General features: G+C 45.2%; 1 protein-coding gene across 1 annotated transcript; it reads right to left on the bottom strand.

Moving 5' to 3' along the window:
• Nucleotides 1-9,001: 9,001 nt before the first annotated feature.
• LOC136198158 (piggyBac transposable element-derived protein 4-like) lies at nt 9,002-13,140 on the bottom strand. The gene is made up of 7 exons (XM_065988068.1): nt 13,026-13,140; nt 12,825-12,974; nt 12,292-12,767; nt 11,781-12,245; nt 11,259-11,597; nt 9,062-9,091; nt 9,002-9,007 (listed from the first exon to the last, which is right to left on the bottom strand). The coding sequence occupies exons 1-7, from the start codon at nt 13,138-13,140 to the stop codon at nt 9,002-9,004; spliced, it is 1,581 nt and encodes a 526-aa protein (XP_065844140.1).
• Between the last annotated feature and the right edge of the window lie 376 nt (nt 13,141-13,516).

Here is a 13,516-nt window from a genome sequence, read left to right as displayed (position 1 = left end):
TGCCTTATTGTAAGCCACATATGTGTGTAGTGTATGTGTGTATGTATATGAGTGAGAAATGGTTTGTACGTGCGGCGGCTCCATCATTGATAATGCCTGGAATTGCCTACACGTTTTAGTTGTCGAGCAAGAACTCGGCTCCTCTGATAGAGAACGTCGCCAAAGCCCTGTATGGTTGCTTTATTGAACTCCTTTCTGCAGAGAACATCAATTAAAGACAATAGTTTTATAACTAATAAGCCGCAGTTGGTACACCTAACTTTTCCATTTATTACAAATCTGAAAATGTCGGTATCTTTTATTTCAAGCAACGAAGTTTGAAAATGCGTAGCGCACAAGTACTTATAGAAAAGGTAAACTTTTCTTGATTACTTTATCCGATTATGCAGACATTATTTTACATCGTATGCAGCAAGGCGTGTACCTTAAAATGCACGACGTAGAACTTTTAAAGCATTTCATTATTTAAGAAGCATTTCATTATTTAGGAAGCATTTCATTATTTAGGACGCATTTCATTACTAGGGTCTTACACATTTCTTTTTTTGCTGCCTCCATAATTTTTGCTGAAACAACGCGTTTGTTTCTTGCCCTATTCTTTTGCCACTTCGGAGTTCTTCGCTTCTATAAAAGTAAAACAATACAAACGCATTTTGAAGGATGGCTTTTTGATGTATAAGAGAAAGTGCAAGAAATGTAAAATTCAGGAGAGAATCGTGCTGTTGCAGCCCTTCTTCAATGCGATGTACGTTATCAAGCACAAAACAGTCAGACCTATTCAAAATACCTATTTAGTGAGACCGACAATCTTCGTTTTTTCCAATTTAAAAAAATTAAAAGTTGAACTCTGGCATGAACAAAATCTTATTTTCTTTGTCGCTTGTAGGAATATAAAAAGGCGAGAAAATTAATATATGAGAACCGCAAAATGTTACAAATACCAGAAATCATTCTTACCGTTTCCATGCTAGTCTGTTTCTGGTGTGTCCGTGGTTGTGACTGTTTATCAACGGTTGTTGAATAGAGTCTTTTTTGGCGCGGGATTTGTCTTGTTCCATTTTAGACATAATGTCTCTAATGCAGAAATACTTTCGCTTCACAGCCGTCATTGTGCTCGACGCAGTGCCTTTTCTTTGAATGTTCTTGTCGACAAATAGGCCAGCAGTATTGCTAGGTGTGGCCAATGTCTTTCCGCGACAGTGCTTCTCCGGAAAGCAAACAATGATGTTTTTCCAATGTCTTATTGAGTTAAAGAATGTCGAAAAAGACAGAATGGCTTCATTGTCTTGGCATCTTCCTGAGATGCTGCCAGAGCCGAATGCAGTCAACACTTCTGCTGCAGACCGCGATAAGTCTCTTATGACGCAAAGAATTATGTGTACGAGTAGTAGAAGTAGGAGTAGAGCGAAGATACTGGGTTACCTGAGCCTCAGTTTCTGTTGCATTGAGATCCTCTTTGTCCGAAGTAGAAGAGCTTTCACCATCCTTGGGGCAAGATTGATTCGAGAGGAAATCGGCGCTGGTGTCGTCAAACGGTGGAGCTCCGGTAGCGAAGGCGAAATCAACATCCTGATCACCATGACGATCCTCGACGCTGATTGAAGCCTTGCGCCGTCGCGCGATAAGACTGGCTCGGACCCGTTTGCGGTCAGTGATCCATCCGATGTAGGACCCTTATCGCGATCAGTAGTCAAATTGGCGGTGTCGGACAAAAGTGCTTGAGTAGAAGAACGAAGATGAAAAACGTCGGGAAGATAATAGCGAACAATCCGTTGAACATGAGCCATGGACGATTTCTGCGTTTTCCAGAAGAACAAGCTCGTACGTAACGTCGGAGAGGTGGCATCAAACACAAAATTGGCCGTCAAAATGGCGTCGTAACTTCGGCAAAAGACCAGGGTTTTGAACGGACGTATGAAGTAGAACCAGAGAACCACGTTTGAAGGAAACGGCGATATAACGTGAGTCATAGTATCTCTTTCGGCGAACGTCGATTTCTGTTTGAGTGGCACGAGCCAACTTGAAGGCTCTGCGGAACTTTGAAGTGAGAACAATGCCGTAGTCGTTTTGTCGTCGGTTATTTTCTGTTCAGATCCCTACAGTGCGCTCGACGGAAGACGGGCGTCTCGACCGTGAACCAAGAAGAAGGGCGAATTGTTGATGGCGTCAATCATGCTTGTACGATAAGCGCATGCGAGTGCCTCAAAACACTGATTCCAATCCGTTGCCCGGAGTACTACTTCATTCAACAACAGCAAGATGAGCAAATCCAATTTCATATCATGCCAAATATTTCGGACACAAACTTAATATTAAACAGAACAAAAATTGGCGTTATTCCTTTTGCAGGAACAAACGGACATAGCGGAGAAATAGTCCAGTCAAGAACTGTTCTTAAAAGCAATCGGCTTGTTTCTAATCATCTTTACAGGTCTATCGTCCCTTATTACGGATGATGGGCTCAAATACGACTTCTAACCCTTTACGAGCAGAACAGTTTTGCTGAATTCAGGAGCGACACAGAGAGAAATTGTTCCGTTCTTACTACTTCAAAACAGGTGATATTAGAAGTATCATTCATATAAACGCTATCTACAACCAATAAATTCAAAGAATATGGGCTTATGTGAATCAGCGAGTAAATTATTCCATCAAAAGTGGTTTGAATGACCTAGTGGAGCACAGCAGAATTTCCCTCAAGGATATCAGCGGTAAATTTTCTGTATCCTCAGTTACAATGGAAATCAGCAGGATGGATAGATATAACGTTCTTTGTAGAATCATGGAACAGACACCTAATACCAGGTAAAAATGATAGCAATTATGCTTTAAATCCAACGCACCTGTGGCTTTTTTAAATCCATGAGTGCCCGACTATGTGATGCAACAGGAAATCAGACTAAAAGGGTGTGTCCCGAATACCGGACCATTTTGTTATACCATCACACGTCGGAGGTAAAGCTGATAAAGCTCCACTAGGAGAAAGCCATAGCGTCGGTGAAAACCTCTTGTCAACACCTCCTGAGAATAGTTTGGAACTTGAACAAGACAAAACACAAGTTTGATTAGAAAGAAATTTATACTCAAGCGGGGATCTCCTCTATGGAAGTTTGGACACGTGAACAGCCTGTTGGGACCCGTGCCGTACTCTATCACTCTACACGATGAAGGAATTTGGGAACAAAACATATGTCCAGGTACGCTTTTGCCACGCTTTAGCTATTTACGTGGCGGTAGAGATATTTCAAGCCTTCTAGATAGATATTCGTTAGTGCATGGTCATGAGAGCAGTGACGCGATAAATCCCATAATTCCCAGAACACAGACAGTGGCCGATCAAGTGGGGGGCATTGGGGCACGTGCCCCCCCTCACCTCCCCTCAAGAGGAGCATAGGCATCAAAAGACCTAAAACTCGCGTTTCCAAGTAGTGAAATAAGTGTAAATTGCATATTAGTGCTTCTATGGTACTTTGAGTCCTGACGCGTTATTCCTACGCGTTATCCCTACATCTTTAAACCAATTGAGTCACTGCCCATATAGGGTCAAATGCTGCCCTAATTGCGGGTGTGGTTCATGAGCTGGCCAAGCAATGACAATGACGACCTGCGGCTACCTGTCACATTTCATTTACATGTATACCTTGGCACCAGTTAGATAGGTAGAGCACGGACACTAGTATCCCATAGTATCCGTGGGTAGAGTTTGCAGTGAAAAAACTGCTGCAATTGGTTTGCTCACTTTAGGACTACGTCACACAGATAGCTCTAACAGGTGGGGCACTACTTACTGTTCATACTGTACAGTGCACCCACGCATAAACTTCCCAACTTTAAAGCGCGCTAGCATCCGCGTCGTTCATCGTGCGTCATCGGGAATGACATCATTGGAATCCTCTGTCCCGTAAGATTCCAATGATGTAAGGCACGTAGGCGTTCGACGAAGTACACATATAAAGGTCATGTGATTGGCTCGTAACGTACGCGACCGTTAGGTTCCCCTGGTGACGCCTAGCGCGCTAGCACTACTGCGATACCGTTTCTCCGTTTTTCGCCTATTACGAGGCACAGTTTGCTAGCAATAGATTAGAGAAGATTCAGGAAGTACCACAGTAATTAGTTAAGTGCGCTTTACTGCATTTTGGGTGTCGAAGGCAGTGCGCGCGTTAGCCACGCCCATGACAACAAAGTCGCAAACTGTAACTTCGAAATTAGGCAAAAGATCAAAAATCGCCTCGACAAAAGTTTTAAGTATTCCTTTTAATGCTTTTTCGCGTGGACGCCAGATCGCGAATTGGAGCGTAGACTCTAGAAAACGGTCCCATAAGGCCATAGCAACGATACTTTAAAGCGTAATTGTAGGCAAACGACCGAAGGGAAATCGCCTCAACCGATCTTTAGTGCGAAAACATAAAGCATGAACATGGGTTAGGTTTAAGACATACAAGGCAAACGAGCTGAAAACGCTACAACTGAACCAACAACGTCTAATCTGCTAGCTTATTCCTCGTCGGTAAGAGGGTCATGTGTGTCTGCGTCGTCAGTTAAACCTGTTGGATCGTGCGACTCGCATTCAACGTCTTCACCTCCATTTAACAGTCGAAGACGTGAATGAAGATCTTCAGATTTGCTGCTTAAAATTCCGCACTGAATAAATGACTGTCGGATCAAATCGCTAGGCAAAGCTTTCCAGCTCTCCGATACCCATCTCGCAATCATTTCATACGAAGCTGACTTTCTTTTGCCACTGCGTGTGCATTCTTGTTCACCTTCTGCCAACCAGTTTAGCCACACTTCTCTTTCATTGCAGTCTTGAACGATTTGTTCCAGTGTACATCAACAGGCTGCAATAAAGGTGTCATTCCTCCTGGAATAAAACCAACGTCGGTATTGTAATGCTGCTTAAAAGATGATAGAACAGTTTTCTTCAAATGAAACGGAGCGCTGTCTAAAACAATCATTGACTGAAGCTTCCGGAATCCGTTAGGTCTGGCTTTCCAAACACGACTTTTCCAAGAGTTCATCATGTCGGCGGATATTTACCCTTTTTGCTCACCTCTACTCTTACGTCGGAAGAAAAGACCCTTTAGGTACATTTTTCAACCCTTTGAAAATAATTAACCGTGGCAGTTTGGCACCGTTAGCCATTGCCGCTAAAACAACTGTGTATCTTAACTTCTCTTTGCCGGTGGTCTTTGCCGGAACAACTTTAACGCCTTTAAAATCATATGATTTTGACGCAGGCAAATCGAACCACATTGGGGTTTTATCCATGTTGCCTATGGCATCGGGTGGTAGACCTTTAGATTCTCTGTTGGTCAGCACAAAGGAAATAAAGTCCTTTGCTAAATCCGCAGCATTCGACGGCACCTTTTGCCCAGTTGAGGTTACAACTTGACAGCTGAGGTTGTGCCGTTTGATAAAATGGTCCAACGACCCATTAGACGCTTTAAAGGTAAGTCTCAAAAAAATTGAGTTCTTGAAAGCAGATCCTTGCCTTTCGCTGTATCATTCCTCCGCTAACAGTACTCCTTTTTAGATCACTTATCCAGGGGAAAGACACGGCGTCGTTTGGTGTCATCCTTCTCCAGTGGAATCTTCCGTCTCCTCTTGACACTTAGAGACCGGTCATCGCGAATACCTTGGAGCTTCTCTCTTTCTTTAGCCCAGTCCTGGACGCTCTGTCGCGGCACTCCGCAAATCTTTGCCGTCTTAGATTTGTTTCCCTGAAATTCGTCCAACTTTCGAAGAACAGACAACTTCGTCTCAATAGTGTAAGATTTCCTTTTGCTTTTGCGAACGTCTCTCCGGTAGAATCTGAAGCAAAAGCCACTCACATGTGTCAAAGACATTCCAGAGAAGCAACCTAGCGAAGCCAAGATGTCTTGCTCGTGGTCGAGATCGTCGAGATCGTCAAAATCGTCTTCAGCTACTCTGTTGGTCGGCGCGTGCATGGCAATTGCGACGAGCTGAATCTGCGGAAGCGCGCTGCGGCTAGTGCGCTAATATCGTCAGTTGCATCATAGATGTAATAGAAGAGGGATAGGCAACTCCCGTGTTACGTGACCATTTTGCTGAGGCAAGGGTTGTTATGGCCTCTGAAACATCCCTTTTCCGCCGAGCTTGTCATTGTGTTCTCTTCGAAGAAGTTTTGTCCACGTCGAACTCTCGTTTGGACGTCATTCGCGCGGAAGGGAGAGCGATTTTGGCCGCATCGGACGACGCGCTTTGCGACAGCGCCGCTGATCTTGTTGCGGTGATAAGAGGCTGCGTAGACACACAGTCTACCTTTCGTTCAGTCGTTTCTCGTCGAGAGCACGCCGCTCTGACGTTCGCGCGGGCACGAATGAGAACGATCTCCTTCTGGGATAGTCTCTACAAGAAAATCGGACTGTCGCTCTCCGATCCAATATACATACAGTCCGTCAACCACAAAATTTTTGACGAGGTGTTGGTCGAAGAGATGGCTCAATTTCAAATAGGATCTCCGGCTGCTGAAGCATTTTCGACTTCCATGACGTTCGATGAATGCAGTATTGTTCGATATGCCGCGGGATCGATTCCGATGAAGCTGTTGAAGAAATACAGAAAAAAGGGGGACTCCTGCAGGCAAATTGTCTCATGCTTAGAGAGTATGGAAGAATGTGACGACGACGCGGCGACCTTAGGGGACACAGGAGATTGGACAAAGAGGGTGGATCGTGGAGGGCTTTTCAAGCTAACGGACAGAGCTTACATGCTGTTTCTGGCTGTAGAAATCATAGTCCGTTCTCTTTTGGCACAGCAGCTGGTGAGCAGCGACGGCGAGAAGGCTGTCTTTGAGAACACTGTCATGGATGACAGTGCGGTTCGCAGAAGTTGGGACGACGCTTCGGTCGAAATAACGGATGAACTGTTGGCCGTTTCCTTGTTGAGAGAGATTGTCAGTCTGTGGATAACCATGCGTGGATTTTCCACAACATCCACCTGGCTTGAGCAGTACAAGAACCTTAAGCAGACCACAACCAAAAAGACAAAGGGCCTTAGAAAATCGTTGGCGCGCGAATTTGATGTAATGGCTCCAAAATAACATAATAATAATAAAGGGATGCCCTACGCACTTTTAGGCTTTCGTTGCCGCTTCGCTAGGGGGGCGTCTGAGATAGTCAGCCGGGGGCTCGACGTCCACACTGCTTTCCTCGTTCATGCACTCGATGGCGGCTTCCATTCGGCGAATTCGTTGAAGAGACGTCTTCCGCTCTCGAGCAAGAGCAGATAATTTGGCCCGGAGAAAAGGGCTTCTGAGAAATGAATTGCCGGTATGTAAGCTGCGCGCCTTTCGTGCTCGTGAGGCCATCATTCTCAGTGCCAAGCGGAACCTAATGCAAGGACGGCAGCGTGTTGTCTTGCCGGATGTCAGAAGCAGATGGCAATCGGTGGTCCTGATGGTGTTGACGTACAGGCGACCTTCGACCATGAATGGACTATGGCTGTCGAGCGTTGCGCTGACGGCGCCCGACCGGTTGCGGAGATTGCCCTTCTTGGCTCCGAACAACTCAATGTATTCGGCCTCAGGATTCCCAATGCAGATTGCGTACTTTTCCATATCATTCACGAAGGCGCTGATACTGGCCGGGGTGACGTCGACGTCTAGAAAACGTCGACCTAGCCTTTTCTGACAGTCACTGAGGCAGACTCTCCGGCCTCGGACAAACAGATTTTCCAATCCGTTAGCGATTACTCGTGCACAGAATAGCACGACGGTCGACAGTGGCCCTTCATCTTCTTGGCCAGTGGGTGGATTGACGATTTTGGACAAGACGGCAGCACAGCGTTCATCGGTTCTGTGCCAAGAGGCAGGCAGTACCCTGAATCCATGGAGACATGCGGTGAATAACATGCACGATAGGTCACATCAGTCTCTTACTCAGTATCTAGAAGGGGAGAAGAGGCCGAGGGAGTCGCATGAACCGTTCTGTACGTCAACCTCTTCTTCCTCGGCATTATCTTCAGGATAAGAAAACGTTATCACAGAGAAAAGGAACATGTTCATATCTCTGCTGCTAAGTGTACGACGGCGATGCAAATAGCATTCGTACATGCCGAAATGAACACTGAAGACCCACGGTAACTGTCGATGCGACAGACAGCCGCGTCGGGATGAGAGAGGCGAGACCGGCTCGGACCGGCGCGCGTTAAAACGCCAAATTCTCCGCGAGATGGCAATTTTAGCCGAAAATATGGCTTATCGTACGTATTCCAGTCATGTACGCGTCGTCTCGTCACGGAGGAGAGCTCCCACGCTTCGTTGTAAGCGCGTAGGAGGGACGACTTTAGTCACGAGGGTGTGGCCGCGATAGTGTGCGATCGGAAACCTATCGCGATGCGGTTTTCGCGCTCGCAGCAATATTTCAGGTACCTTAAACAGACCGAAGACAGTAGTAGCGGAAGAACGAATAAAAATACTGTGAACGAAGTAAAAATATACGGGAAACACAGACTACAGGCATAACAACCCTTGCCTCAGCAAAATGGTCACGTGACACGGGAGTTGCCTATCCCTCTTCTATTACATCTATGGTTGCATCACAATCTCTATCGATAACGGCAATCCCCGCATTATACCGGCATGCCGTTTTAGTGACTAACCAGTGAAAACTTTAGAAGCAGAAAACTTCACTTTTACCGGCATGCAGCAAAAAGTGAAGGTAATACGGTAATAAAAACCCCAATGAGAAGGAGTAAATCCCTTACCTGAACTCCTTCCATTGTAACGAACGGAAAACCGTTTCTCATCTCCCTCAAGATGAGAAGAGAACGGGTACAAACATGTACCATCATTACATCTTCATCCCTAGAAACAAGAAGAGTGCAAAAAATCATTGCAAATAGAAAACTATTCAATGATACCTCTCCTTGTGTCACCACTTCTTTCCTCTTCTCTTTTATACAGGAAAAATGGCGAGGAGATGGATACAAAAAGTAGTAAACACATCCCCGCGCCTCCCTATAAATAAAAGAACGATTAGAACTGAAAAACAAAAAAAAAAGAATATGACATACCTATATTGGGAAGACATCAGACCCACGGAGAACCGTAGCCATTCTTCCAGCTCTAAATAAGAGAAATAAAATAAGGTACAAGAGTATCTCCAATTACCATTCTTACCACGAAAAGAAAAAAGGAAGGTATAATCGATCCACTGTAAAAAACCACTGCTCTCATCCTTCCAAAAGTTCTTTTTGAAGGTAGGAGAGCAGGGGATAGGTACAACAGTACCAATAGAAGCCCCCATCACACTCCTACAAAGGAGTCAATAAAAATTTTAAAAAGAAAGAAAATATATAGGGAAGAAAAATGGAAGGCTTACCTACGTGGGAAACAACGGTGAATCTATAATTATTGTTCCTTTCTTCCTATCCTTCTCTCCTTGCTCCCCCATTCGTAAAACAATGGGACGGTTTTGATCCAATCGAAAAAGCAGCGGGGAAAGCCACCACGCACATAATGTGTGGATGGTATAAAAACATACCGGCCTCCCTACGCGCTCTCCTTCTCTTTCTAGAAAACGAAAGAAAAAGAATGAAACAAGAAAGCAACAAAAAGAAAGGAGAACCTTGTCCCCTTGGACAAGATCGTTGTGGTGATATCATCTCCCTTCCTCCTTCTTCGATCACGCACCGGATCGTTCTGTGTCTAAGAGTGAGTAGGTCACTGCTCTCATCGGTTAGTCGTAGCTTAGTGGAGATAAAGGATCTCGTGTGGCCAGATATACAAGCCGACCCTATCCCTCTCCCTAAACTCCTAACCATAATCCCAACCATAATTCCAATCTGTAATGACGGCAGGCGACAAGTTTATGTACGTGAAACTTAGAAGAAAAACAACGTCGTTTTGCAGATTTTCAATAGACCCTTTTCGTAATGACTGCGCATGTGCGGGCGCCATTTTGAAGTGGGGATCAGTGTTGCAGGCCCATATGAAAAGGCGTCCCGTTCTCATTTAGCAATTCCTAGAATCGCTTTTGGCACTTTAGGAGCTACTTACTGTCAAGCGTGTTAAGTTCAGGTAACTCTTTATATTGTAGCTGCTTCGATAGCTTAGTTAGACGTTGAAATAGCCAACCCGGAAGTGACCTCGTACTCGCGTAGCAATGCATTTTTCTGCTTGCTATGAGTCTTGACGTGTATATAAATAAATACTCTAACCATTCGAAGTGATTTCTCGCACGTATTTCTTCCGCTTGAGCACAAAAAAGCCGATTTCCCAGATGGGATGCGCGCGCACGCACCAAGGTATGGATTCGGTGGACACGAGCCGTGGAGCTACTGGAGAGTCACCAAAATGTATACCAGGAGCTTCAGAATCGTCTTTCTTTGCTGCTCCAGGTCGCGAAAGGCAGACGCGAGGGGCTATACTTGCTGCGTTCCGAACTGCTACAATAATTCGCGAGAGGACAAGCATTTGAAGTTCTACGCCTTTCCTAAAGTCTTATCACATCGACGGGTATGGATAAATGCGATTCGACGACCACATTCGTGGGTTCCTAAAAGAAGTCACAAAGTCTGCTCAAGTCATTTTGTGAATGGTGAAAAATCTGGCGTAATTCTTCATCCAACAATATTTCCTATTTCTTCTGCCAAAAGAGCAAAACCGAACAACAAAGTCTCTCACAAGGATCACTTCTCAAACGTTCCGCTCAAGCAATCCTAGACGCATTTCTTTCCGGCGACGACGACACTGACGACTATGCCAACGACAACGAGGAAGACGATGGGGATGACAGTGTTAAAAAGATAACCAGCTGTATCTAATTTTTCTTACCTGCCCTATATGTTATGCTATTGTTGGATGCATTTTATGTGATTTTGATCAAGTTATTACTAATTAGTAATATTTTCAAAGCGAAGAAAGGCGGACTTTTCCGTCCGGGAAAGCAGGTAAAGGGTTAACCCTTTCACCGTCAGCAATATCTATCTGCGCAGAACCGGATGGCGCGCAATTTGAAATAGCTAAGGAACAGTTCGGTTTTCATCATAGCAACCATATATTATTTTGATCTTCATTAAATGAACAATCAGAATCACGCAGTTTTGTTGTCATGGCAACAAATTGAAAAATAAATTGTCTTTTTTTAGGATCTGTTCTACCTAAAGTAGGTCTTCTTAGTGTGCCATTCGTAAAAGCAACGGCGTCCTTCTGTCGCAACGCAAAGATGGACGTTGCACGTCGAACAGATAACGATTGTGCGATGTCGCCCCACTTTTCTAATAAGACAAACTTTGCAATCATTCTTTTTTCCTTTGTTATCTGGAACAGGCAGGTGGGGTAAGCTGCAGTTGAGCCTCAAGAAATCAAACGTTGCTTCTTCGCTCCTTGATCCCTTCGATGAAAATCCGTCAATTAGCAGAGATGCCAGTTCACTTCGAAACTCTTTGAGATCGCGTTTCTCACGACCTCTGACAGCGTGGCGATCGCTCTTGAACCCTTCTAGTATGTAAGCATTCAAGATGGAGCTTTCCAGCAAATAAAAAAAGATTCTCTTCCATGCTTTCTTCGACTTCCTTCCTGATCCATAGAGCGCCAAGAGCTGATCGCCCCGGTCAACACCACGCATGTACTTTATGTAATCAGGAAGGTAAGCGGGGCATGGGATTGTCACACGCGCTGCACCGTGTGTTTCTCGCCGCTGAACTGACGCCATTGTATTTGACGGAGACAAAAGTGGAGGTGAAGCTGTGGAGAGGAAATGGACGTAGCGACGGTCATACCAGACCCCAGCCGTCATAGGCCCTTTTGATACATGCTTGTAGTAGCCTCTTGCTGGTTTCTTTGGAAGTTGTTTTTTGAGTGACTTCGGATAACCGGAGCGGTTGACCCTGGCTGTCCCAGTAGCGTAGATATCGTAGTAAAACAGCTTCTCGAAGAGATAAGGGCTTGTGTAGTAATTGTCCACAAACAATACGTGGCCCTTGTAATGGCAGTCGTCCACAAGGTCAAGGACTGCCCGGCTGCAAAGCCCCTCTACAGGTTCTACGCCCTGTGCTGCAGCCTTTCCAACGTAGATGAAAAAATTCCAGATATAGCCCGTTAGAGCATCAGCAAGTACATAGACTTTGATGCCCCATTTTGTTGGCTTGTCTTTCATGTACTGCTTGATGCTCCAGCGCCCCTTATAAGGTATCATTGCCTCGTCTACTGTGATGTTCTTCGCAAGTTTGAATGACGATTTGAATTTTTCAAGGCAATGCTTTATAAGGGGGCGTACCTGAGTAACAATACATAAAGTACGTTTATATGAGAAATGTAATTACCTTCATTAGCTTGTCTCGCGGGGCAGTTGACGCTGTTGCTTGAAGGTCCGCAGCTATATCTGAAACGTGCAAAAATCTCTTGAGCTGCTCGTACCTCGTTTTGGAAAAAACTACTGGGATTTGAGTTTTCAGGTACGGGAACGACTTTTGCCAGTAATCTTCCAGTCGTGGTAGCTTTAGCAAGCCCATTAGCAGCGTAACACCCAAAAATGCTTTCATTTCCGGTCGAGTTGTTGGGTACCATTCGCGACAAGACGAACTCGGATTAGGTCCCCTGATGTGTTCAGCGTACGCATTCGTGTTTTTGACAAGCAGGTCAATCACGTCGTCGGACCAGTAAAGCTGGAAATACGTGAGAGCATTAGCATCATTGGGAATTGCGACATTTGGCCCGGATTCGTCCTCAAACTCCATCAAAGGGTAATGGAGAAACGCATCAGACCACTCTGGTGTAAATAATTTCGTATAATCGATGTCTACAGTACAAAAAACGTATAAAATGGAACGCGGAAAAAAAACAAAGGGGGCGTCACCGGAAGTGTGCGAATCAGCTTCTTCGTCTTCTTCAGACCCGATTTCGTCTTCGATTTCCATCGGCGATGGCGGATTTTCTTCGATTACATCCTCTTCGAAGTCTTCGTTGTCGCTTTCGGACCCGGAAGAGCTGTCGACGGGTTGGTTGGCTACAGTTTCCGTTTTCGATCGTTATTCGAAATTTGTGAACTAAAACCTACCATACTCCTGAACAATCGCATCTGTATGATCTTCCTCGTCATCAGAGTCGTCGAACGAAACAAAAAAAGGGTCCTGTCTTGCTTTTCGAGCTCGGCAAGAGCGTCGGGTCGCCATCGTGGATGCTGTTACGTCATCCCACGAAGACCATAGCAACCTCTCTAGAAACGCTGCGCACTTAGCGCGTAGATGTACGCAAGGACTACGCGTATAACCCTACTACTGCGCGAATGCTCTGCGACCCACTGCGACGCTGTGGATAAGTGTATTTTTAGCGCGCGTTATTCTCCACACAAGTGGATATCAGGGGGATTTTTCACGAGCGCGCGCTAAGGTCTTCGATACGTCTTGAAAAATCGATAAAACGGCATTTTATCGAAGCATTCGAAGGACAGGTTGTCTTCTTTCATGGTATTCAATCGAAATTTTAGCTGCGCGGTCTGAATTGTTTGCAAATTTCGAGATCGCGCGTCCTTCACTCTCGCGTCTGTTC

The sequence above is a fragment of the Oscarella lobularis genome, chromosome 18, assembly GCF_947507565.1.
Source record: "Oscarella lobularis chromosome 18, ooOscLobu1.1, whole genome shotgun sequence".
Classification (NCBI taxonomy): Eukaryota; Metazoa; Porifera; class Homoscleromorpha; order Homosclerophorida; family Oscarellidae; genus Oscarella; species Oscarella lobularis.
This window is presented reverse-complemented; position numbering and strand designations above follow the sequence as displayed.